Raw genomic sequence first — 27,033 nt, forward strand, 5'->3', positions numbered from 1 at the left:
TTTTGAGACAGAGTCTCACTCGGTCGCCAGGCACCAGGCTGGAGTGCAGTAGTGCAATCTCGGCTCACTGCAGTCTCCACCTCCTGGGTTCAAGCAATTCTGCCTCAGCCACCTGAATAGCTGGGACTACAGGCGCGTGCCACCATGCCCAGCTAATTTGTGTGTTTTTTTTTAGTAGAGACGGGGTTTCACCTTGTTGGTCAGGATGGTCTCGATCTCTTGACCTCGTGATCCACCCGCCTCGGCCTCCCAAAGTGCTGGGATTACAGGTGTGAACCACCGTGCCCAGCCGCCTTTTCTTTATTCTCACAGGATCCCCTTACAGTTTGTTTATTCTTGATACATGCTGCCCCACCCTGAGCCCATGCTAGAAATTTAGAGAAGTTGTGTGATGTCCTAAAGAAGGAAGGTTCCCCCAACCTGTGTAAACAAATTGAGAGTTGGAAGTGAATGATCCCCACAGGGGAGAAGCCAAAGGCTCCTTTACTTTTGGTTTGTCCCTTTCCACATGGGGATTCTTTTTCTGGTACCTTTCTCTGTTTAACTTTTGGTAGGTTTTGTATTTTATTGAATGGAAGTGTCTGTTTTCTTAAACTGACCGTAAACAACATCTCCTAAATAAGTCTCAGAATTGCCAGGGGCTAAGGAGCAGCATGCTTAGTTCAGCTGTGCTATTATGAACTTTAAATTTTTGAATTTTCTTTTAACACTTTTAAAGAATGATTTAGATATCTTCACTGGGGCCGGGGAGAGTTGGCTTACACCTATAATTCCAGCACTTTGGGAGGCAGAAATTGGAGGATCGCTTGAAGCCAAGAGTTCAAGACCAGTCTGAACAACAATGTGAGGCCTTGTCCCCCCCCCAGAATTTTTTTTTTCAATTAGCTGGGCATGATGGGGTATGCCTGTAGTCCCAGCAACTGGAGGGTCTGAGGTGAGAGGATCACCTGAGCCTAGGAGTTTGAGGCTGCAGTGAGCCATGATTGTACCACCACATCCCAGCCTGGGCAACAGAGTGAGACCCTGTCTTTAAACATAATAATAACAACAACATTTGCACATATGAATTAAATTTTTCTATTAAAGGCCCATTTTTAACAATGATACTTAGTGATAAACAGTGATATTTTTTCAGATTGCCATTTTGACATCATATGGCTTATATGCTAACTATAAATTCTTGATGTTCAAGATCATAGGATTATATCTGTATAATGGTTTGCTAGGTAAATATACATTATTGAGCATTTTTAAGGCTTGCATATATTTTTTTAATACATAAAGTTCTTCATTGGCTGAAAAATCTCCCCTGTCATTTATGCAGCAGTTATCACCAGAATGCCCAAGTTCATTTTCAGAATGAACAGTTGCCGAATACAGAAGCAAAACTAGTAGAGGGGTATGTCTGTAGAAGATGATGTGCACTAATAGAACTATAATTGTATTCCTTAGTCTTTCGTATTGCCTTTTTAACTTTTAGCAATTCCCAGAGTGTACAATTTATTTTTTATTTTTTAAACATTATTCTTTACTGGTCTGAATATTAAGTTATATTTCCCTCATTGTTTATTAAATGGCAGTGATACTCTTAAAATAAAATTATACTTTCACTTGTGCTTTTTTCCCTACAAAAGTTTAAAAAATATCTTGTACTTTTCCAGTGCCACATTAGGCACTGAAAATGCAAAAGTAATAGATACAGCCTCTGTCTTCAAGAAGCTTGTAGTTTATTGGGAAAGACTGAAGAATGAATTTATAATTATGGTTCTGTTTGATAACTACCATGATAAAGGTCTTAATACAGAGCTTTAAGAATAAAGGAAGAAGGGCAAACCTGAAATCCAGATTTGGGAGGTCTACAGAAGGCTTCATGAAGGAGGTGTCTATGTGTGAGTTGAGTCTTAAAAACAAAGTATTAGGCAAAAAAGTGAAAGATGTTCAGCATATTCCATGTAGAGGGAACAGAGGTGAAAGCTGGAAGTGTCTAGGAAACCAAATGATTGTTAGTAGCTACAGTTGAGTGTAAATAGGAATGGCAAGAACTATGTAAAGAAGAGAAAAAGATGAGAGAGTAAGAGAGATCATTTGCACAGGGGTGCACAGTCAGATCATGCCGCATGAAGCATGTTCTATATTCAAGATAGTAGAGAACCACTGAAGCATTTGAAGCAGAGAATAATGCTTGTTATTAGCTTATTTGCTCATTAATTCATTCAACAGATCTTTATTATTTACTCAGTGGGTGCTATGGTAGTCTTGGATAACACATAGTGATGAATAAAGTAGCTGTAGTTTCTTGCCTGAGACCTTACAGTTCAGATGGGGACACAGACACTAATTCAGCAAATAACATTTAATTACTAGTTGTGACAAAAGAAAAGAATAGATTTTCAGAAATGCACAATAGTTTATTGAAAGTTAGCAACTATTTTAGATTAAGTGTTCAGAGAGGGTCCTCTGTGAAAGTAGCTTTTTTCCTGAGCCTTGAAGGCTGAGAAGAAGCTTGCCTTGTGACAATTGGGGGCCAGAAGCAGCAATTACATTGGTAATAACGTGGAGAAGAGCTGAACATGTCTAAGAAAGGCTAATATGACTGGTGGGCAAGAACAGTGCGAGCTATGCATGGCCTTCTATGTAAGCCATCGTGGAAGTTTGTGCTTCGTTAGAGGGTTGGAAGCCATTGAACAGTTTTAAAGAGGGCATGACGTCATCCAGTTTATGTTTTTAAAAGATCATTCTGGGTGTTGGGTGGAGGATGAATTGGTGGAGGGTAAGACTGGAAGGGGTAAGATCAGATGGGTTATTAAAGAAGTGTAGACTGGAGATCTTCTAACTGAGGTGTGCATACACCTGAGTGCATGAGCACTTTCCCAAAAGACACATTGACACAGCCTCTCAGCCTGTAAACATATGTATACCTGAAATTGATCGGCTCAAAAGGCTCCTAAGGTGTACAGATTCTCCTTTTTCACTTTCCCCTTCACAGTTGTGCACCCCTCACTTTACGACAGACACAACTCTCCTGATTTTTACTATCCTATATTCCTCAGAGGTGAAAGAACTCTGGAATGATAACAAAGGAACAGTTCAGCATATTGGTGTTAAAATAATGGATGAGTCTGTCAGGTTTTCTTCAGTTCCTGTTCTCAACAGAATTGAAATAAAACCTAGTTAAGTTGCCAGTTGGTAGATTATTATAAATAATTTTCAGTGACAGGTTACCATCTGGTTTAAGGTATGTAATTCTGAAGTAATACAAAAAATTGAGTTACATTGCTATAACAAAACTACTTCCATTCCTATTCATTTATACATATGAAAATGCTTTCTTAGTGCTTACATCTATGAAAGGGAAAAATACCAATAGAGTTGATGCTGAACCCTTATCTTCCTTTTTTGTTGTTGTTGAGATGAAGTCTTATTCTGTCGCCCACGCTGGAGTGCAGTGGCGACATCTTGACTCACTGCATGCTTTGCTTTCTGGAGTCAAGTGATTCTTGTGCCTAAGTCTCCTCAGTAGCCGGGACTAAAGGTGTTGACCACGCCTGACTAATCTTTTTGCATTTTTAGTACAGATGGGGTTTCATCATGTTGGCCAGGTTCATCTCAAAATGACTTCAGGTGATCCGCCTATCTCTGCCTCTCAGAGTTCTGGGATTACAGGTGTGAGCCACTGTGCCCAGCCTGAACTTTTATCTTTCTATTAATAAGTAATATTAACAAGGAATAGCTAAATTAATAAAAGTATAAAAGTCCCATTAATTTCATTAAGATAAATGTATTTAATGATAAGATACATTTTAATTAAAATGTATTCTTTATGTTTAATAATTTTCTCATACTTAATGTTTATATTGGTTTTGATTGATACTTTATTACTAGTGATTCTAATGACAGCTCAGTCCACAAGAATTTTTAAGGGTTATGACCACAGGAAAATATTAAAATATCAAATTTAAATTTATATAAATATTTTTATTGAGAAAAGTACAAGAAAGGATCCACGCAAACAGCCTAGCACAAAGTAAATTACATTAGTATAAAATATTAAGGAGAAGTAGAATGGAAGCATAAGGTCAAAGAGAAAAAGGAAAATGTAAATAATAATTTGTCCTTACAGCTTTTAAATAGATAATGATGGACATCAAGTATGGTATTTGTATTTTATCGAATACTTCCTTTTTTTAAAAAAAAGTGATGCTTTTTAAAAAAAGCCTTTAATACCCAAGAAATTAGATCCTTTGCAACTCTTTAAACTTACGTTGTAAAAAATTTATATATCAAGTTAAAATCATTCTGTCTCAGTATGTTTGTGAGCAGGAAAAAAGAAGTACAAAAATAAATTTTAAAATCATAGTTTCATAAACTCTTTTAGGAGGTATACAAGTAAAAATGTGTAGAGAATCTTGGTCTACGCAAGAGGTTGGGCAGATCAGGCAATAGCTGAAGAGATTCCACAGTGACAGTGGAGATAAAGAGAAATAGGTAGATTTAAAATGTCTTTTGGAAATAGAGCTAAAAGGATTTGGTGAATTACATGTATGGATAAGGATAGAAAAGAAAACAAATAAGGCCCTTGGATTTCTGGTTAACCAACTTGGAGACTGGTGGTACAATTTTTTGAGATGAAAAAGCTGAGAGAAAAATTTGTTTGAGGATAAGAAGCAAGGCATGGTGTTAAAGAAATGTTAGCTACGTTATCATCAATTTTAGAATCGTTATCATAACAGTTATATTTATTTTTATTGTTTATTTAGAAATGGGGTCTTGATGCATTGTCCAGGCTAGACTGCAATAGCTATTTACAGGCATGATTGTAGCACACTACAGCCTCAAACTCCTGGACTCAAGCTACCCTTCCACATAGCTGGGACTGTATGTATGCACAGTTTATGTTTTTAGCCCAGTTTCTCTTCTGAGATCCAAACGTATGTAACAGACAGCAGCCTACTTCATATCTTTACACCAATGTTTCATTGATATCTCAACCAGAAACTGTCCAGGTTCCATCTTTTGATTATTACCTTCAAGCCAGTTTTTCCCTCAGGCTTGCTCATCTCATCTGAGAGGACTTCTTTGTAATCTTTACAAAGTTGAAAATAGGCTTACTGAATGTGAGGGAAATCAAGTCTGAGAAAGGGAGAAGTGATAGGTTAGGTACAGAAATTTTTATACCTGGCTCTGTAGTTCAGAAGGTCATTCCAGAACCTTAGGGAAGCTGTATTCCATAATGGCTAAGAAAGTGGACTCTAGAGTTAGAAGCCTTGGTTGGAATTAGGCTTCTACCACTTACAAATTATGATCTTAGCTAAGTTACTTGTGGGTCTGTTCCCTGAACTATAAAAGAAATAGTTGTTTTATCTGCCATATTAAAGAGATGATATCTGTATAAAGCACTTATAACAGATTCTGGCACACAGTAGGCCCATAATGAACATCTACCACTATTGGTACTTATGTTGTCACCACTACTGCCCTCTGTAGTTCCAAGGGAAGGCATTGCTCTGACTGGGTGGTTGAAGGCCCCAGAGAAACACAGTATTTATAGACCTTATCTGGTCAATTCAGCATTAGTAGTGACAAACTTATTGTTAAATTCTAATTTATATTATGTAAAGTTTTAATGCTGTGACTCAAGGAAATTCTTGTCCTCTCTCCCATGCAGTCTCATATTTTAGAAGTTGTATATTTACATCAAATGAGAATAACACAGTCACCTAACTGGCTGATCAGATAGACATTGTTCTTATCGCCGGATTATTCATTCTCTGAGAGTCTGTCTTAGGTACATATAGGTTCTTAGTCTGTACATTATTTCCCATTTTACATCCATGCTCTTCTCATATAAATAGCTTGAGTAGCTTTAGTAAACTGCTAGAAATATATGCTATAAAATCCAGTTCTAGTGCTTTCAGTTTTACTAAGCCAGATGTTCTATAGTTTCCAGAAGGAAGGGAGGGAGGGGAAAAATACTTTCTTAGCATTATTTAAAACAAAGTATTGGTTTTAGAACATTATCCTTAGATCTAATTCCTAGAAGCAAGAAGATAAGGAAATTTTAAGACTGCAAAAATGTTTTAAGTGTTTAGTCTTTGTAATCTTAAATTGGAATTGGAAGTATTTGTTTAAATTTATGGCTTCTCTTAAATACATAGTCACACATACATTTCCTATGTACTGCAAATACTTAGAAAACAAATTGTCTTCTCAGAAGCAGTGCTCACTCCTAGTGCTCAGATATGGTTTCTGAATACTATTCAATATCAGAAGGACTTGAAATCTAAAGAGAAATGTGTTGTTTTTTTTTTTTTGTAAAGTGAATACTGTATACATTTTTCTTCAGAGTGCTTATTGGCTTCTGAAATCTCTATATTCTTTATGGCAGCACTGTTGAATAGAACTTTCTAAAGCAGAGGTAATGTTTTATGTCTGTTCTACCAAGATGGTAGCTTCTAGCCACATTTCTATTGAACACTTAAAATGTGGCTAGAGCACTTGAAAAATTGATATTTTGCTTTTATTTAATTTTAAATAAATTTTAATGGCCATATCTGGCTAGTGGCTACTATATTAGATGGTTCAACTGTATAGTACAGATGGATGGATGGATGGTCCGTGAAATGGTCAGATGGATGGACAGTCAAATGGTCAGATGGATGGACAGACGGATCCATGGATTATCTGTCTATCTATCCATCCATCCATCCATAGCAGATACTAATTAGTTTTTCCTCCTAAGCCTGGCAGAATTGTGATACAGGATATTCAAATACAAGTATTTTCTAATATAGTTGGTCATTCTTAAAATTTTTGTTTTTGGAAAAACATATGTGGGTCACCTAATGGCGTAATGGCAGGCACGTGTAATCCCAGCTACTTGGGAGGCTGAGGCAGAGAGAACTGCTTGAACCTGGGAGGTAGAGGTTGTAGTGAGCCGAGATCATGCCACTGCGCTCCAGCCTGGGCAACAGAGCGAGACTCCGTCTAGAAAAAAAAAAGGAAAAACATGAGAGAGATAGTAACTCAGATTACTTTGTTTGTACAAAGTAATTTTTTATCTAATTACTTTGTTTGTACAAAAACATGAGAGAGATACGTAACTCAGATTACCATGTTTGTCAAAGTAATTTTTCCTTTAAGAAATAATGGTGGAAGACTAGATCACTTTCAAGGGATATTATAATTGCATATGAGTGTTTTCTTCAATATTCATGTGGTAGTGTCATGTAGATGCTTAAAGTTATAACATGAGTGTTGCATATGAGTGTGTACACCACCACACCTGGCTAATGTATGTATTTTTAGTAGAGATGGGATTTCACCCTGTTGATCAGGCTGGTCTCAAACTCCTGAACTTGTGATCCACCCACCTGGACCTCCCAAAGTGCTGGGACTGCCCCTGGCTGGAAGGCATCTCTTAACACATTGATATTTAAATTGAGACATGAAAAGTAAGTAGGAATTAGTGAAATTAAGAATGGCAGGTAGGCTGCCCATGGTGGCTCACGCTTGTAATCCTAGCACTTTGGGAGGCCAATGTGGGTGGATCACCTGAGGTCAGGAGATCAAGACCAGCCTGGCCATCATGGTGAAACCCCATCTTTTTTTTTTNAAAAAAAAAAAAAAAAAGAATGGCAGGTAGTTTACTTCAACAAGAACCACATGTGTGGAGACCCTGATGATGGAAAATAGCTTGATAGAGTCTGGAAACCAAAAGAAAACCAGAGCTCAAAACCAGGCTTCCTTCCACTTGTGACAGAAGGCAGAGTACCTCTTATTCCTAATACATAAACTACGATTTTTGTAGATTTAAGGACACTTATTGATTACCTACTGCCTGCCAGTCACTGTGATACATACTTTCTTAATAGTCAGTTGTTAACAGATTCTCATATATATGTAATTTTTTCTAAGCAGAAAACAAGTGTCAGTGCTTGTTGGGTCCTTTTTCAGAAGAGTAAAGAATGGCTTACATTTCTTAAACTACATGTTCCTTCTGAGTGAAGCAGTCTTTTCAACCTTACCTGATTCCCTTGTCTGGATAAATCCTACTTCTTCCATGAAACCTTCTCTGACCTTCCAAATCTGAGTTACATATCTCTCTCATGTTTTTCCTTTTTTTTTTGTAGACGGAGTCTCGCTCTGTTGCCCAGGCTGGAGTGCAGTGGCACGATCTCAGCTCACTACAACCTCCACCTCCCGGGTTCAAGCAGTTCTCTCTGCCTCAGCCCCCCAAGTAGCTGGGATTTCATGCACCTGCCATTACGCCAGGCTAATTTTTTGTACTTTTAGCAGAGACAGGGTTTTGCCATGTTGGCCAGGCTGGTCTCAAACACCTGACCTCAGGCAGTACGTCCGCCTCGGCATCCCAAAGTCCTAGGATTACAGGCATGAGCTACCGCGCCTGGTCTCATGTTTTTGAACTGCACCTGTACTTAGCCCTATGTTTTTTAAAATAACACTGCATTATTATTCCGTATTTACCACCTATTGCTTTAAGAGACTGTCTTCATTTTGTCTCAGAATGAAAGCTCCTTGAGGGCAGGAGCTGTGTCTTATTTACTGTTCTATCCTCAGTGCCTGAGGTTGTGCCTGGTACACCTAGTACACAATGACATTCAATGAATATTTACTGAGTAAATAAATTAACTTATGAATGAATGAATGAAATTTTGTTCTGACTTTTTTAATGTTTGCAGCATCACTGTACTTAACAATTTAGGATTTAATGGTAATTTGATCATATTTCTATACTTAACAGTGTTTTGAAATGTTTTTATTCTTTGTTGTAACTGCTTTTCCACTGGATTTAATAAAGTACCTTTTCATCTGAACAGAAAAAGTTAAAAGATATCAAAATTGTAAGTTTAAAGAATTAGAATAGATAATTATTTGAAAGTTATGTACATTTTTTTGTGCTTGATTTTAAAATATGGTAGCCAGAGTGGAAAAATAAAATTTAGAAATTATTATTATCCCTGACCTGTCCTTCAGTGGGAGAACAGAGAGCTTATATGTCTCAGAAAATGAATGTGCAAAATTCTAGACCCATTGTTGTTGGCCTTTTAACTAGTGGGAGCTAGCTGAAAGTCTTATGTAGCAGTGAGCCTTCCACTCTGAAATACCAAGCAACCATGTTTATGAAAACATGTAATAATTCAAAACATTCTGCAGAGCAGATATAAACTGATTAGATTAGTTTGAAAATCTTTTTGATCTTACTTTATTTCCTTTTAGTGTGACTGAAACTTCTGATCATCATTGGTAAATTTGACATTAGGTTTTTCAAGATTTGTGGCATCTTTCCCTGACTTGGAATTAGGTTCATAATATTATTAAGAATGGGTCATTTTATATAGTGCTGTAATGGGTTATATTTAATAGTTTACAGAAGTCTCTTCTTAACATATCCTAAATTTTTACTTACTTTTGTAAGTCTTAAACTTAATCTCTCTGTGAGAGATACTTGAAATGAGTAGCTAAGGAGTCCAAAAGTGTTACAGTTAGAAGCGTTATTCAGAACTATGTAGAATCGTTCTGTCTCACAAAAAATATATAGTGTTAAGTTAGCAACATAAACTATGCTTGTAAAGTAGTGTATGGGTTTCTGCAGAAGTTCATCATGTTTGGTCAATGCACAGATTATAGATACTGTTGCTCAAAGACAGTTCATTTTAAAAATGTAAGATGTTATGAAACATGATATTGATAAGCATATAGAAAGTATATTTTTAATGTTTCCGGTATCTAAGAGATATGACAGTTAAATTCACAATCATTTTCTCTTTGCCATTGTGTAATCAGTTCACTATTTGAATTAAGCTCTGTCAAGAGGAACTTAGTAAGTTTCATAGTAGACTCTTGCTCTGCTGTCAAGGAGTTTGAATCCCATTTGTTAGGGTGACTGGTTATGAAATCAGTCACTTGACAGACCCTGAAGTGAGACTGCTGGAAATACGTCATGTCTGCCTTCATGGTGACAGCTGGCTACAAAACAAACTCTACCACAGCCATTCTGCAATTGACAAGGGACTTCAAAGGCCAATGGGGCTGCCACTTCAAAGAGAATTCTACCATCTCTGGCTTGTTGAAAGAAGTTGTTAAATAGCTGTACTGTGCCCTACCAGAAATCTCCATGTTTAGACTTTTCCTTCTTTTGATCTTAGAAAGATGTATGAAATGTCTTAAGTTAGAGCAATGATAAAGTCTCTAGTAATGGCAACCCAGTATTCTGCATTTTGATCCATTTATTGATGGAAATTATCCAAATATGTTCTAATAACAGGAGGTTTAAAAACTCAATGTCTCAGAGAATGAATGTCCAAAAGAAGAGTCGAAACTCCATAGTATTGCTGTAGCAGCCTTAAAAAATGTGGAAATAAGATGGTAAAGAAAATGAAACTCAATCTGTTTTTAAAACTTTTTGTTTCTTCATGTAGTTTCTAGCCATTTTAGTAGACTCAGATTCTGAATATTGGTAGATTGGAAACAGCACAAATCTTTAATCGTTAAGTCTAATTTGCATTATTAAAACTAACATTTCTCCATTTTTAGTGACTTTGTACTTAAAATTTGAAGCTACCTTGTACTGTATTTAAAATTACATTCATCCCTTTCTGCTAGATACAATTTTGACATAATTACCTTGTGTTTATGTTAAACAACAAAGAAAGCCTCAGAGTTTTAATAGAACCCTTAATAAGAGGTCAGAGTACTAACAAGCATCTTCAAGAATAACAAGTTTTCCTTGTCTTTCCTTGCCTTTTCGGCAGCAACACGAACTCTTTCTTTTAGAATACGGATAGCCCTAGAAGATACTCCTTTCGTGAAGTAATGTTTAGTATACTGGAAAAAGAAAATAGAAAACTTTATAAATATTATGACAGTAAAAAATATAGAGATTTTTTATGTAATATGAACCTGGAGTGTGGATTAGTTGGAATTTAAAATCCTTTTAAGCGAATGACATGACCTTTTCCTAATTATGTGTTTTCTCTCTCATTCTGTGTGTTATAGGAAAATAAAACTAAAAGATCTTCAGATTGCTTTGTCCTGATCTCCTATTTTATTATAATTTCTCTTAAAATTTCTCTTTACATAAAATTTTTAGAAATTGAGTTGACAGAAGCTTTAGGAACTATTAACTTCCTCTATAATTTTGCCAGATGGGGTCAGTAGATAACTGCTAAAGAAATTCTGAAGCAGAACTGAAGCCCCCAGGAAGTAACCATATGACATGGTATGACCAAAAAATTCTCTAGAAACATAAATAATTGCTCTTCAAATAATGTGTTTGGATTTGTCTCTTTTTTTGTTGTTGTTGTTCTCTTAGTTTCTTCCTCTAGAAAATTTTTTGACAAAGTAGCAAAAGTAGCACATGATAGTATTGTCTAGAAGTTCAGGAAATATCTATGCCTATAAATTTTGGCTTAAGTTTTCCTTTTATTCAGCAAAAGGACTATAGGTGTTTTCAAAAGTTATAGCCACATGAAAAAATGAACTACAGTGGAAACAAAGCTTTGGCACTTCCAAAATTAAACCGGAGAAATGACTGCCAGAAGTCTATAGATACTGGTTTTCAAAGCAGACTTTTTTTTTCTTTTGAGATGGAATCTTGCTCTGTCGCCCAGGCTGGAGTGCAGTGGCATGGCCTCAGCTCACTGCAACCTCCACCTCCCAGGTTCAAGCAATTTTTCTGCCTCAGCCTCCTGAGTAGCTGGGTCTGCAGGCACACGCCACCACGCCTGACTAATTTTTGTATTTTTAGTAGAGGTGGGTTTCATCATGTTGGCCAGGCTGTTCTTAAACTCCTGACCTCGTGATCCACCTGCCTTGCCCTCCCAAAGTGCTGGGATTATAGGTGTGAGCCTCTGTACCCAGCCAGACATGTTTTTATATTATATACTCTCTCTGTTTGTTTTTGAGACGGATTCTTGCTCTATTGCCTGGCTGGAGTGCGGTAGCCTGATCTTGGCTCCCTGCAACCTCTGCCTCCCAGGTTCAAGTGATTCTCCCACCTCTTTCTCTTAAGTAGCTGGGACTACAGGCACTTGTCACCACACCCAGCTAATTTCTGTATTTTTTGGAGGGACTGGGTTTCCATGTTGACCAAGATGGCCTTGATCTCTTCACTTTGTGCTCTGCCTGCCTTGGCCTCTTAAAGTGCTGGGATTACGGGCGTGAGCCACCGTGCCTGGCCTACTATGTACTCTGTCTAAACTGCAGAACAACTTCTGTACAAGGAAGCACTCTTGGAGTCTAGTGGCAGATCTATAACAAGTGATATATCATTTGCTTGTAATGAGTTCCTGGGGTGTTTGGCTCTTATTTCTTTTCTCCTACTGAGAGGTTTGATAAACCAAGTTGTTGATCATAGAAGCAGTCATCCAAGCTATGGCTAAAGGTGAAGCCATGGGAGCCAGATGGCTTCCCACTGATTTTTATATGCAGTTTATGTTCTCCTTGGCTGTGTCTTCCTGGATGTTTCAATGAAAGATATTTTTTTCTGGAAAAATGTGTACGGTGGGATTTATTCTATTCAACAGATAGTTTGTGTGTGTCATGTCCCAAGCCCTATTTTGGCATTCAGTTGTCCCTTCCTCTTATCTTCATCCTCTTTAGTAAATGAATAAAGATGCAATAAAATTAGTGTAAAGTGCATTGGATTAGAAGTCAAGTGATGTGGATTCTAATCCTTGTTCTGTGTACTAACAGTGATTTGGCATAAGTCTTGTAATCTCTCCAAGTATCTGTAACCTCACCTAGATTGAAGAAATTATTATCCCCTAAAGTATCCACTCATTACCTCATATTGAAATAAGTATTTGCAAGGGTTTTAGTAGCTTATAAAGGAAGCATGCAAGTGTTGAGCCTTATTATGGCTAAAATCACAAACATATCAGACATGCATATACACACATATCATACGTGCACATACACACATGTATTATACATACACTTACATGATGTTTATGAGTTCCCTCTTGATGTCCTAAGGTTACCAGACATAAAATCCCATCCTTTTACTTTTCTCCTTTGGCTAATAGTATACTTTTGATAAGGTCAAGTAAGTGTCATTTTATTTGCCAACATTGTATTTCTAACAATTGTCCAGGGTTATGTTGAAATAAATTTTCTCCACAAAGTATGTGTCTAATTAATGATATGTCAACTTTATTTATTTCTAGGGGGCAGTTTGATTTTTTTCAGCATTACAAATGAGAAGGATTAAAATTTCCAGTTAAAATGCCAGTGAACTTTTATCTTTGTTGAAAACTTGAGGAAACAGTATGAATCTGTTTTACTTACATTATTTCATTTGATCTTAGAAGGGCTTAAGCCCTACATGATCTCTTTTGTTTGCTGTTTTCTGAGTAGAGTGTAATAAATATATTCTCCATTTGAAATGATCAGATTATTTCAACTAAGAACAAAATTTCTTTCCAAAATCTGAACAAATTATATAGCCATTCAACACCTGCTTTATCCTGTTGTCTTAACTGCCTAGCAAAACAGGAAAAAAATTGCCTTTTCAGAAGGGAACTTACCAGAGCTCAAAGTTCTAGGGATGGTCTTTGTCATTCTACCTCTATTCATGTTTCTTTTCCTAAATTAGACATTTGTTAGAAACCCTCATGAAATATAAAGAGCTCTCAGACCCAGATGCAGAAGAAAGCATAAAATGGTGGTTGTCATCCCTTTGTTACTGCTGCTGGAGAAAGAAAATGCAGTCTGTTACTTAGATTATTTCAGTCCTCCTTTCTTCCGTCCTCCTTTCTTCCAGGAGGACAGAAGAATCGTGGAACTTATGTGTACCAGTAGATCATTAATTTTTTTGTGCTAATTGATTTTGTTACAATCTCTTGCTGAAATAAGCAAATTATGGGAGATAAATAATATTTTGCTGTCAAAGCATGATGTAGACTGACTTAAAAAAAGAGAAAAAAATGAAATAATATTCTGAAAAACATACTTTTTCAGTGCATTAATTCAAGTTTTTATTTTTTACTTTTGGTGCTATGCTGCCAAAGTCACTTAAGTAGAATTGGCAGTGATGAAACATTGGTCCGTCTTAGGTTCTTTCCAACATCAGTGACACAAGATGCTGACAGTCATAGCAGCAGGGTGATGTTTGCTTTGAAAATGTGCAGCCACATTTTATTGTGTCTGATTTTTCAAGCTCTACTTAGGAGTGATGAGTGCTTATTACAGGATTTATCTACCTAAGCCTTCTGAGTTTTTTTTTTTTTTTTTTAAAAGAAAAGGAAAATTGAGATGGCTTGAAAAAGAAGCATTTCTCTCACACTGATATGTTTCCACTCTCTTTTTAAAAGAGTGGGGATGGGAACACTCCCCAGAGTGACTCATTAGTTGCTATTATGGATGTTTGTCCTGAACACTCATACATCATAGCAAAGCAGCATTCAGTGTGTATAGTAGGATGGAGTCAGACTACCTAGGTTGGAATCCTAGCTTTGCTTTCTCTGACTGTGTGACCTCGGGCAAGGCACTTAAACCCACTAACCCTGTTTCTTCTCACATAAAAATGTGGATAATAATACTTTATACCACTATATAGGATCATTTGGAGACTTTAATAAGACAGCATATCTAAAGCACTTAGAACAGTGTCCTTCAAAGTATTCAAATAATGTAAGTAATTATTATTGCAACAACTATCGCTGTTCCATACTTATACTGTACCACTGGTATATATCTTGTAAAATAATTAACATGAGTTGGCAAAAAACATATTGGAAAAAAGAGATTTCTAGTGTAAATACTAGCCTAAAGCTCTCTTGGGAAATGTAAATTTAAATTTTCATTAGCAATGATTGTGAGATTCCCCTAAAGGAATTTCCTAGGAAGGGATGATAGAATGTATCTATGTAGGTATATATGTATGTATGTTCTCACTAATATTTCACAAATGCTCCTCAACCCAGGAGATTGATACCTTGTTTTCTTTGTAATTATAAAACAGAGTAGGTTTTAATATAGAATTTTGTTCTAGTCAGGGAAACTAGTGGACGTCTCAAATGACAATCTGACTTATGTGATGACTGCTGAACCTTTAGATAACCTTTTTGTACCACTCCCTTTTTCTTCTAATTGTTTTCTTCCTTTGGAGACTTAAACCTTTTACTCTCCTAAGAGAGTATAACAAGATTTTCCATATGCTTCTTAGAAACTACAAAAAGTATTTTTCTCCTGGTTGTGGAAGAAAAGCTGGGAAACTTGAAGAAGCAGGCTTTGCCAGCCTCCGAAGCCCCCTGTTGTGCTGCTTTCTTAAGGAAAGTAGATCTCTGGTAAAGTCATAATTTGTTCCCTTCTTATTCTGAGCAAAAGTTTATTAGCTTGTGATTTAAGCAAACCATCTGGTCCTGCTGGCATTGCGCACTGTCAAGCCCCGTGCTTTCTCCTTAATATGTTACTGGAGGCAGTTAAGTTACATATTTGCGTCCCAGCTCTGGCCTGAGCCTTTCTGTGTTTTAAAACGTCTGCTTTTGAAAATTGTGCTGTGACCTGGAGTATATTTTAAAAGTGTTGAGAAACTCTTTATTGTTTTGTATAGGATTTATCTCCTCTTCTACTCAGCGGTCTTTACCTTCGTTTCTCTGGCTGTGCCCAATACTGTACAACTGCCCAGTGGTAGGCATGAAATGGAACCAAATGGTTCTAGCTGAAAGTGTTCTCCTGGATTGTGGAAAGGTAACAGAAAATGAAGTAATTAAATTTGACTTTGAAACTGTTTCCCTGGCTTAGAACCAGAGAGCAAATCAGATGATTAGTTGGAAATACTTGCTTATGGTGCCATTCTTGCCTTGAATACCCAAAAAGTTACTTGGATATATGTATAATCTGAGGCAGAAATACTTTGAGGATCTGGCACTCAAATGGATGGGAAAATTAGGCAATCTTTAAGAAAACAATTTTACTAACAGGTAAAATTCTGGAAGTTAGAGATTTTTTCAGTTTTTTTAACAATAGGTAATAGTTTTAGGTATTTATGGGGTACATGTGATATTTTGCTATATGTATACAATGTATAATGATCAAATCCAGGTAACTGAGGTATCCATCACCTCTAACATCTATTATTTCTTTGTGTTGGGATCATTCCAAATCTTCCCTTTTAGCTATTTTGAAATTCACAATAAATGATTGTTAACTCGAATCTCCCTACTGTGCTACTGAACACTAGAACTTACTTTTTCTATATAACTGTATTTTTGTACCCATTAACCAACCTCCCTTCATCCCCCTCTCCTTCCTACCCTTCCCAGCCTCTGGTAACCACCATTCTATTCACTACTTCCATGAAATCAAATTTCTTCTAGCTCCCACATATGAGTGAGAGCAAGCAACATTTGTCTTCTGTGCCTGGCTTATTTTACTTAACATAATGTTCTCCAGTTCCATTCATGTTGCTGCAAATGATAGGATTTCTTTTTATGGCTGAATAAGATTCGTGTGTGTGTGCGTGCGTGTGTGTGTGTGTGTACATACCATGTTTCTTTTATTCATCCACCGATGGACACTTAGGTTGATGCTGTATTTTGGCTGTTGTGAATAGTGTCACAGTAAACATGGGAGTACAAATATCTGTTTGATATACTGATTTCTTTTCTTTTGGATATATACCCAGTAGTGGGATTGCTGGATCACGAGATAGTTCTATTTTTAGTTATTTAAGGAAACACTATAGCATTTTCCATAGTTGCTGTACTAATTTCCATTTCCACTAACAGTGTATGAGTGTTCTCCCTTCTCTGCATGCTTGTCAGCATTTGTTATTGTCTACTTTTTTGATAAGAGCCATTTTAACTGGGATGAGATAGTGTCTTATTGCAGGGGGTTTTTAGGAGTGGTTGGTGGGGGGAGACAGAGTCTGTTATCCAGTCTGGAGCACAGTGCCGTGATCATAGCTCACTGCAGCTGCAAACTCCTGGGCTCAGGTAATCCTCCAGAATGGCCAAGACTACAGGTGTGCACTACGGTGCCTGGCTAATTTTTTGTAGAGATGGAGTCTCACTCTGTGGCCTAGGCTGGCCTTAAACTCCTCCTTCCTGCCTTGGCCTCCCAAAGTGCTCAAATTGTAGGCATAAGCCACTGTGGCCAGCCAGGATTATGGTAGTTTTTCTACTGTTAAGCCAACCTTGAACTCTTGGAATACAACTAACTTGCCCATGCACATTTTTCTTTTTTGTGTACACTAATTTTGGATTGGTGTGATTATGTTTAGGAATTTTTGCTACATGCTCAGGATTGAGACAGGCCTAAGCTTTTCTTTCCCCGTGTTAATTTCTTTTCCCATATTAATTTGTAAAGTTTTGATATGAAGTTATGTGAGCCTTATTAAATACATTGTTGAGTGATTGTTCCCTCTCTTTTATATTTCCGATGTGTGTCTGCAAGATTGAAACTATTTGTTCCTTTTATATTTGCCAAAAGTTACTACTATAAATCTCTGGACTTGAAATTTGTGTGAAAAATTTTTGTTACTGACTCATTTTTCTCAAATTTTCTTTTTCATATTTAGCTGGCTTTGCTAAGTTCAATTTTCCTTGGCATTTGATGATTTAGTCTAAATTTTCAAATGTACTGGCAAAGATAACCCTTGTATCTTTTTAACACCTGCAAGACTATTAGTTGTGAACCCGCTATCATTCTAAAATAAATATTGTTCATTGTGCCATTTTTCTTTTTCTCTTTTAGTCTCAAGAAAGACCAGCTGACTTTCTTAGTGTTTTCAAAGAATGAATTTTGGGCTTTGTGGATTCATTTTATAAAAGGGTGAGGGGGATTTGGTTTCCCACTTGACTATCTTGGGCTGCCTTGATCTTTTCTTTTATCCTATGAAGATACAAAACCCAATGTTCAACAGCTTATCAAGTACTTATTTTTGAATTCTCTGCCTGTTCATCCCTGACCTGAGAATTTCTTACCTTTTGCCAACACATAAATGCATGTTTTATTATCATCAATTGTTTCTGTGAAAGTTACTTCCAGCATCAAGTCTGTCATGTTTAAAGACACATTTTACCCTTCATTCAAAACTCTTAACTTCCAAAACAACAAAAAAAATTGATTAAAATATGAATAAAAGATCTGAATAGACATTTCTCAAAAGACAACATAAAAATAGCCAATAGGGGGCCAGGGTCGTGGCTCATGACTATAGTCCCAGCACTTTAGTACTAATCCTAACATTTCGGGTGGCCAAGGCAGGTGGATCACTTGAAGTCAGGAGTTCGAGTCCAGCCTGGCAATGTAGCAAAACCCTGTCTCTACTAAAAATACAAAAATTAACCAAGTGTGGTGGCGCACACCTGTAATCCCAGCTACTTGGGAAGCTAAGGCAGGAGAATTGCTTGAACCAGGGAGATGCAGTTTGCAATAAGCCGAGAATATACCACTGCATTCCAGCCTGGGCAACAGAGCAAGACTTTGTCTGAAAAAGGAAAATAATTACTATAATCCACCACAGTAAAAAATGGTAGAAGAAGAGTTATATGATCATCTCAAGAAATGCAGAAAATTTACATTCATTTATAATTTTAAAAATTTCTTAAATACCTAGTAATAGAAGGGAATTCCCTTAACTTAAAAAGGGCATCTATTAAAAATTGTACTACTTACAGATAAAACTTATAAAGCATTCTTTTTAAAAATACAAATAGGCCGGGCGCGGTGGCTCACGCCTGTAATCCCAGCACTTTGGGAGGCCAAGGTGGGTGGATCACGAGGTCAAGAGATCAAGACCATCCTGGTCAACACGGTGAAACCCCGTCTCTACTAAAAATACCAAAAATCATCTGGGCATGGTGGTGCATGCCTGTAATCCCAGCTACTCAGGAGGCTGAGGCAGGAGAATTGCCTGAACCCAGGAGGCAGAGGTTGCGGTGAGCCGAGATCGTGCCATTGCACTCCAGCCTGGGTAACAAGAGCGAAACTCCATCTCAAAAAAAAAAATAATAATAAAATAAAATAGAGTGCATGCTGTCATTATGTCTATACAGCATTGTAGTAGTCATTCTAGATTGTGCAGCAAGGCATGTATGTGAAAGAAATGAATATTGTAAGAATTACAAGAAAATAGTACTATCATAGTTGTCTATATAGTAAATTTCAAAATCTATCAGTAAATAAGAGCATTTAAGAAGACTGCTAGATACAGAATCAGTATTAAAAAATCAATTCAGTTTCTATAATCACTGAACAGAAAATTTACATTTTTGTAAAAATGATACTATTTACTAGAATATTAAGAAATGTGTAAAGTACCTAGGGATAAATATTATTAGGATGTTTAACATCTTAATGGGAAAAATTATTAAACTTGATATTAAAGTTCTAAAAATATATTCATTACCTGTTCTAGAACAGTACTCTGGCATATTATAAAATCTAAATATTTTTACAGAAGTTCAAGAATAGCTAAGATGCTCTTGAAGAGAACAAGGTGAGACTTATTAGATATCAAGCTTTATAACATGATAATAATTAAGATAATGAATCTGGTATTGGTGCAGGAATAGGCAAGAGAGTAAAACATAATAGAAAGTATGGAAATATCCATGCTTATGAATATACTTGATGTATGTCAAAGGTTAAGATAGAGTAGATTTTTAAGTAAATGGTACTGCGACATTGGCTATCCATATGGGGAAAAATGAAATCAGACTCCTGCCTTAATATCATATACAAAAATGAATTCCAGATGGATTAAGGACTAAATATGAAAAGCAATACTTTAAAACTCTTAGGAAGTTTATCAATCAGATGTTGTGTAACAACCACAAAATAGCAGCAGCATATTGTGATGGTTAATTTTATGTGTTGACTTGACTGGCCACAGGGTGCCCAGATACTTGCTCAGTTAGTATTCTGGGTGTTTCTGTGAGGGTATTTGGGGATGAGATTAACATTTAAGTCAGAAAAATTGAGTAGAGCTGATTGCCCTCCCTGATGTGGGTGGGCCTTATTCAATCAGTTAAAGGCCTGAGTAGAACAAAACTCTGATCCTTCCCAAAGGAAAGAGAATTTCCTCTGCCTAACTGCTTTCAAACTGGGATATTAGCTTTTCCTTGCATTTATTCAGACTCAAACTGAAACATTGGCTCTTCCTCAGTCTGGAGCCTGCTAGCCTTCAAATGGGAACTATACCATTGGCTCTCCTGGTTTTCAGGCCTTTGGATTTGGGTTGGAACGATGTCATTGGCTTTCCTGGGTCTCTAGCTTGCCATCTCACCCTATAGATCTTGCTGTTTGTGAGCAAGTTTCCTCTAAGTTGTCTTTGTTTACACATATACACTCTGTTTCTTCGGAGAATTCTGTCTAAGATACATAAAATAACAAGCATTTATTTCTCATTCACATACATGGAGGTTGAGAATGGAGGGCTCTGCATTAGTTTTAACTGGGGTGGCTCTGCTCCACATGGTCTTTCTAGGGCCCAACTGAGGGGTAGCAGCTATGCAAAATGTTCTCCTGGCAATGGTAGAAATGCAACTTAGCCACTTAGACTGTAAACCTCAGCTTGTGTCACATCTGCAAACATCTCTTTGCCCAAAGGAAGTCATGTAGCCTAGCCAAAGGTACTCAAGATAATCTGCCCATCATGAGTCCATAGCAAGGATATAGATATATATTTTTAGTATAGAGGAATGAATAATTGAGAGCACGAATTCAGTCTACCAATGAAGGCAGTATAAAAAGAAATAGGACTTTGAGTATAAGAAAGGATTTGTTAAACAGAATGTAAACATCACACATTATAAAATAAATGTTTGATAAATTTGAACATATTTATATATGGTATAGTCATGCACTGCTTAACAACAAAGACTTTAATTACATCTGGGAAATTCATTGTTAGGCAGTGTTTCTTGTGCAAACATCATAGAGTGAACTTACACAAGTCTATATGGTATAGTCTACTACACACCTAGGCTATATGGTATAGCCTTTCTCTTCTGGGCTATAAATTTGTAGAAAACATTACTGTACTGAATAATGTAGGCAGTGGTAGCACAAAGGTAAGTGTTTTAGTATTTAAACATATCTAAACAGAAAAGCACAATAAAAGTACAATATAAAAATTTTTTTAAAGATACATCTGTTAAGGAAACTTAGGAGTAGAGCTTGCAGGACTAGAAGTTTCTCTGGGTGAGTCAGTGAGTGAGTGGTGGGTGAATGTGAAGGCCTAGGATATTACCATACACTATTGTAGACTTTATCAACACCGAACACTTAGGTTACACTATGCTTATTTTTTAAATGTTTGTCTTCTTTCCATAATAAATTAACCTTAGCTTACTAAGCTTACTTTTTAATTTTATAAACTTTAAAATTTTTTAAAGCTTTTTGATCCTTTTGTAATAACTTAGCATAAAACACAAACATTGTACAGCTGTACAAAAATATTTTCTTTATATCCTTATTGTGTAACCTTTTTTTCTATTTTGAAAAATGATTACTTTTTTATGACCTTTTAAAACATTTTTTTCCCAAAACTAAGACATAAGAACACACATTAGCTTATGCCTACACAGGGTCAGGATCATCAGTATCACTATCTTCCACCTCCACATCTTGTCCCACTGGAATGTCTGTCTTCAGGGACAGTAGCACACATGGAGCTGTCATCTTCCTAGGATGTCATTGCCTTCTGGATACCTCCTGAAGGACCTGCCTGAGGCTGGTTTACAGTTATCTTCAAAAAATAAGTAGAAGGAGCCGGGCGCGGTGGCTCAAGCCTGTAATCCCAGCACTTTGGGAGGCCGAGGCGGGTGGATCACGAGGTCAAGAGATCGAGGCCATCCTGGTCAACATGGTGAAACCCCGTCTCTACTAAAAATACAAAAAATTAGCTGGGCATGGTGGCGCGTGCCTGTAATCCCAGCTACTCAGGAGGCTGAGGCAGGAGAATTGCCTGAACCCAGGACGCGGAGGTTGCGGTGAGCCGAGATTGCGCCATTGCACTCCAGCCTGGGTAACAAGGGCGAAACTCCGTCTCCAAAAAAAAAAAAAAAAAAAAAAAAGTAGAAGGAGTACACTCTGAAGTAGTAAGTATAGTACAATAAATACATGAACCAGTAACAGTTGTTCATTAAGTATTATGTATTGTACATAATTGTATGTGCTATATACTTTTATATAACTGGCAGTGCAGTAGGTTTGTTTAACCAGTGTCACTACAAACACGTGAGTAATGCATTGTGCTACAACATTATGATGGCAGCAGTGTCACTAAGCAATAGGAATTTTTCAGCTCCATTATAATCTTATTGGACCCCCATCATATATGTGGCGTGTTATTGACCAAAGTGTTATGTGGCATGTAACTGTATTTCTGATTATCTAAAGCCAGTATAATGAAAGGAAAAGATAATTTATGGAAAGAAGATTTCTATAAGGCCAGAGTGTAAGTATAAGCCATAATCTGGGAGAAGAAATTTGCTACACATGTAATTGATAAAGGGTTGGTATCTAGAATATACGTTCATTAATACGTTTATAACTCCTTTAAATCAACAAGACTAAGAAAAACAAGCTGTTTTTGGTATGGGAAGATGGGGATAGGTGGTGTGGGAAGGTGGGGCTAGGAATTTGAAGGAAGAAGTATAAATGGCTCCTAAACAAACAAAACATGTAACTTCACTTATGATTATTTAGATGATTAAATAATTTGATAAAAGATTAATTAATAAATTTTTAATGAAGATTTCTATAAGGCCAGGCACAGTGGCTCACACCTATAATCCCAGCACTTTGAGAGGCCGAGGCAGTGAGATCACCTGAGGTCAGGAGTTCAAGACCAACCTGGCCAACATTGTAAATCCCTGTCTCTACCAAAATACAAAAATTAGCTGGGTGTGGTGATGGGCATCTGTAATCCCAGCTACTTGGAAGGCTGAGGCAGGAGAATTGCTTGAACCCAGGAGGTGGAGGCTGTGGTGAGCCGAGGTTACACCACTGCACTCCAGCCTGGGCAACAGAGCAAGACTCTGTCTGAAAAAAATAAAAAATTAAAAAAAGTAAAATAGAAAATAAAGATTTCTGTTATACTGCTGTCATCTGAACCCACTAATCAATGTGTGTATAAACCTGTGTAACGATCCTGCACCATCTGCACACGTACCCCAGAACTTAAAAGTATAATAAAAAAAAAAGTGGGAAAGACAATCAGTTATGTGTCTTGTGTGATATACTATGAACTACACAGCCTTACTTATGAAATATTATCAAAAAGACCAAAAATATTGAACCCAGATCTAATGAAGCCGTAAAGCCTTTAAATCTTTCAGTTTAAAGAAAAATGAGGACAGGACATTAAATGGCACCATTAAAAAGTAGTCAACAAAGGCCGGGTATAGTGGCTCATACCTGTAATCCTAGCACTTTGGGAGGCCAAGGTAGGCAGATCTTTTGAGGTCAGGAGTTCAAGACCAGCATGGCTAACATGGCAAAACCCTGTCTCTACTAAAAATACAAAAATTAGCTGGCAGTGGGGTGGCTGAGGCTGAGTTTAAAAATCTGTAAAATTACATACTACATAAGTTCATTTGTATAAATTTAAAATAAACAGGCAAAATTAATCTATAGTGTTAAAAGAATAATGCTTACTCTTTATCTGGAAAGGGGATATGCGGGCAGTTTCTGGGGTACTGGTAACGTTTGGTTTATTGTTCTGTGTGCTGGTGACATAGATATGTTCACTCAGAAAATTCTTCATGCTGTACATTTATTTTATGTGTATTTTATGTATTTATCTTGTATTTTAATAAAAAGTTTCCCAAAATGTTTAAATGCATAGGGGTATGTATAGAATGGGCTTCCATTTATGTAGAAAAGGGAGGAATAGGTTATTTATACATGCTTGCTTGTGTGTATGTAAAATATCTGTCCAAGTTATGTAAGAAAGTGACAGTGTTGGTTGCCTGGGGTGGCAAAAGACAATGGGAGGAAGATTTTTTGAGATCATAAAAGATGGACACATCTTATACTTTATGCATCAGAGCTCCTATAAACTGTTCTTAACCATTACTGATTTTATGTTATAAGAACATAGCTTGGTATATCATTTGTACCCAATTTTAGATAAGATTGTACATGAATTAAACTGATAAAATGGAATCAATGCTATATGTTCATGTAAAGCTTGCAGATATGTGAATATATTACATATCAATATATTCTCCACCCCCCCTTTTTTTTTTTTTTTTTGGTTTAGTAGAGACAGGGTTTTGCTCTGTTGGCCAGGCTAGTCTCACACTCCTGATCTCAGGTGATCCACCTGCCTCAGCCTCCCGAAGTGCTGGGATTACAGGTGTAAGCCCGGGCTTAATTACAGCAACCGGGACTGTGAAGATGCTGTTAGCTGAAGACATTTAACTAGCCCACTTCTGGAAGGATAAAGTAATTTAGGTGCCAAAAAAACTAAATGCATATGCTTACTATCATTGTTTAACAGCTGTTACCAATCAACGTGGAGACTTTGTTTAGGTATGAAGCACTAATTTCCAGGGGTCAATGAAACAACTTTGATTTCTCATGCTGATTTTTGACTCTAGGCTTCTCTGTTTTAGTTCCTCACAAATGGGTTTTATGTAGGAGTCAATGAACGGTAAATGCACCGTCTCTACCTGCCCTACCCTCTACTTCTGAAAAGACTGGTTATTACCAAGATTATTTCTTGACAATTAACAATCCAACATAAATTCTTGTAATTGATGCAGCTGGCTGTTTGATTACATTTGCTTCTGAATGAAAATGAACATGTTTATTTAAATAATTCTGATTTGGTAGCCACCTCGAGTAAGTAAAAGCAACTGATGAAGTACTTACCTTGCTCTCTGTTTCTTTTCCCTCTGTTTTAGCATTTTGTCTTTCTTCTCTGGTGGTTTTTTTGTTTGTTGTTTTTCAGGTCTATTTCTGTCAAGGCTTTTTTTATTTTTATTTTTTCGTTTTAAAGCATTCTGTCTCTTTTCTATCTGGTTTTATTTATATATATATATATATATATATATATATATACACACACACATACATACATACATACATGTATCTATATAGGTATATATTTTCTTCCTGCCTTCCTTAAAAAAGAAACACCACCTACCTGGCTTTAGAGCAAGAAATTATCTGATTGAATTCTAGCAGTTTCTTTTAAAAGAAATTCTTCTTAATGATGTAAACAGGAAAATTTTAGTTTAGAAGACTAAAAATTATTTATGTATGTATATGGGGAATCTGTTATTAGTCAAGTTTATGTCTTTTATTTCCTAAAGTCATTCTGTATATGATTTTTTAAATATATATATTTGTATTATTTCCATGGAAATTTCTGGATCATTTCCAAAGGACTTCCTTAAAAGGTATTGTCTGTGGCAGAGTGCGACTTCTTAAACTGATGATTTGGATGCCTTTGCATGTATTAGGTTCTTTCTGACCTAAACTGAAAATAATTATACTGTAGGGATATTATTGTCTGCTGTATTGATTGTTGATATGTATACACATATCTGATCCAGAAAAGGTACAGAATTTTTAATGTATTCCTGTGTCTCTTCAATTTTCTGTTAAACCAGGTCCTCTGACTTTAATTGATCAAGATGTTTCGTTTTTCTCCTTCCCATATTTATGATAGGTGGAGGAGTTACTGATGGCCATGGAGAAAGTAAAGCAGGAACTAGAATCCATGAAAGCAAAGCTGTCCTCTACCCAGCAGTCTCTGGCAGAAAAGGAAACTCACTTGACTAATCTTCGCGCAGAGAGAAGGAAACACTTAGAGGAAGTTCTGGAGATGAAGTAAGTGTTTGTAGACTTATTCTTCAAGCACATGCTTAGTGGAAATACTTTTTCTCCCCACATTCATCTTCTGGCTCTGTTTATTACCATAATACACTTACTTAATTTTAATGCTAACTTGTATTTCTCACTCTTTACAATAAATTTGGTCAAAGGTGGAACAAATCCTGGTCAAATAGAAAGGTGCAACCTTGTCTCTACTAAAAATAAAAAAAAAAATTAGCCAGGCGTGGTGGCATGTGCCTGTAATCCCAGCTACTCAGGAGGCCGAGGCAGGGGAATTGCTTGAACCGGGAAGGTAGAGGTTGCAGTGCCACTGTATTCCAGCCTGGGCAACAGGGTGAGACTCCATCTCCAAAAAAAAAATATATATATATATATATATATTTGGCTCCTCTTTAATGAATTTTAAGTCTTCTGACATATACATATCTGTATATAATTACCTCTCTGAAATTCCTAAGATCTTCTGGAAAGTTCAGGCAAAATGGTGAACTTACTGGGGAAGAGGGCTGTTTGTTCTGAGGTCGTATGAAGACTAGGCAATTTTTAAACATATTTCTTATTGTAAACATTTCCAAAGATACACACAAGTAGAGAGAATGAACTCCCATATACCTATTTCCAAGATTCAGCAGTTAACATTTTGTCACACTGGAAGCAAATTTTTAGAAAATTGTCACTTTTAGCAAAACTTTGCTATACAACATTTTCCTACTCCCCCCACATTTTATGGGTTGCTAAGACTATAATCTGTTATGAAGCATGTAAACATCTACTCATACATAGTAGATGTTTCTTTTTCTTCTCAGTGACCTTCTGTTTAAAACAAACATGTCTCTTTGAATATCCAGTTGTACTCTCTCATTTGCCAGTCGTAAACCTTCCCCTTACCTAAAGACCCTACTCTTATTTTACTGAAACCAGGTCTATCCTGGGATCCCTCAGTTACCTTCATTATATCAGCTTTATCTTTATTTTTGTTATCTTCTTTTCTGTCTCAGAGGAGAGGTTTTTTTCTTCTTCATAAGGCCAGATTCTTACTTCTGTCACAGATTTTAAGTCCCCACCTGAGCAGACTTTCGCTGTCAGTTCTCTCTTACATAATCCTTGCTCACTTCTCTTCATAAATACACAGTCTGTCTTTGGCCTAAAATAAATTTTTTCACTCCAACAGTGCTGTAAACTGACATCAGTTTACTTTTCTACTATGAGGTG

At 36.6% G+C, this 27,033-nt stretch overlaps 1 protein-coding gene and 1 long non-coding RNA gene across 14 annotated transcripts in view; both read left to right on the forward strand.

The window, feature by feature from the left end:
* ERC1 (ELKS/RAB6-interacting/CAST family member 1) overlaps nucleotides 1-27,033 on the forward strand; it is a 540,801-nt gene that overhangs the window by 300,249 nt on the left and 213,519 nt on the right. For all 13 annotated transcript variants that reach the window (XR_001830105.2, XR_001830104.2, XR_005202930.1 and 10 more), the window contains one exon: nucleotides 25,655-25,815. Coding sequence is in view for 9 of the 13 variants with exons in the window: in XM_017545489.2 (XP_017400978.1) it covers nucleotides 25,655-25,815 (161 nt within the window). In the remaining 4 variants the exon portion in view is untranslated. The remainder of the gene's footprint in view (nucleotides 1-25,654; nucleotides 25,816-27,033) is intronic.
* LOC108315878 lies at nucleotides 16,534-21,237 on the forward strand. The gene is made up of 3 exons (XR_001830106.2): nucleotides 16,534-16,545; nucleotides 20,542-20,544; nucleotides 21,139-21,237. It is a non-coding gene; the product is annotated as an uncharacterized LOC108315878 (long non-coding RNA).

The sequence above is a fragment of the Cebus imitator genome, unplaced genomic scaffold (genome assembly GCF_001604975.1).
Source record: "Cebus imitator isolate Cc_AM_T3 unplaced genomic scaffold, Cebus_imitator-1.0 Scaffold179, whole genome shotgun sequence".
Taxonomy (NCBI): domain Eukaryota; kingdom Metazoa; phylum Chordata; class Mammalia; order Primates; family Cebidae; genus Cebus; species Cebus imitator.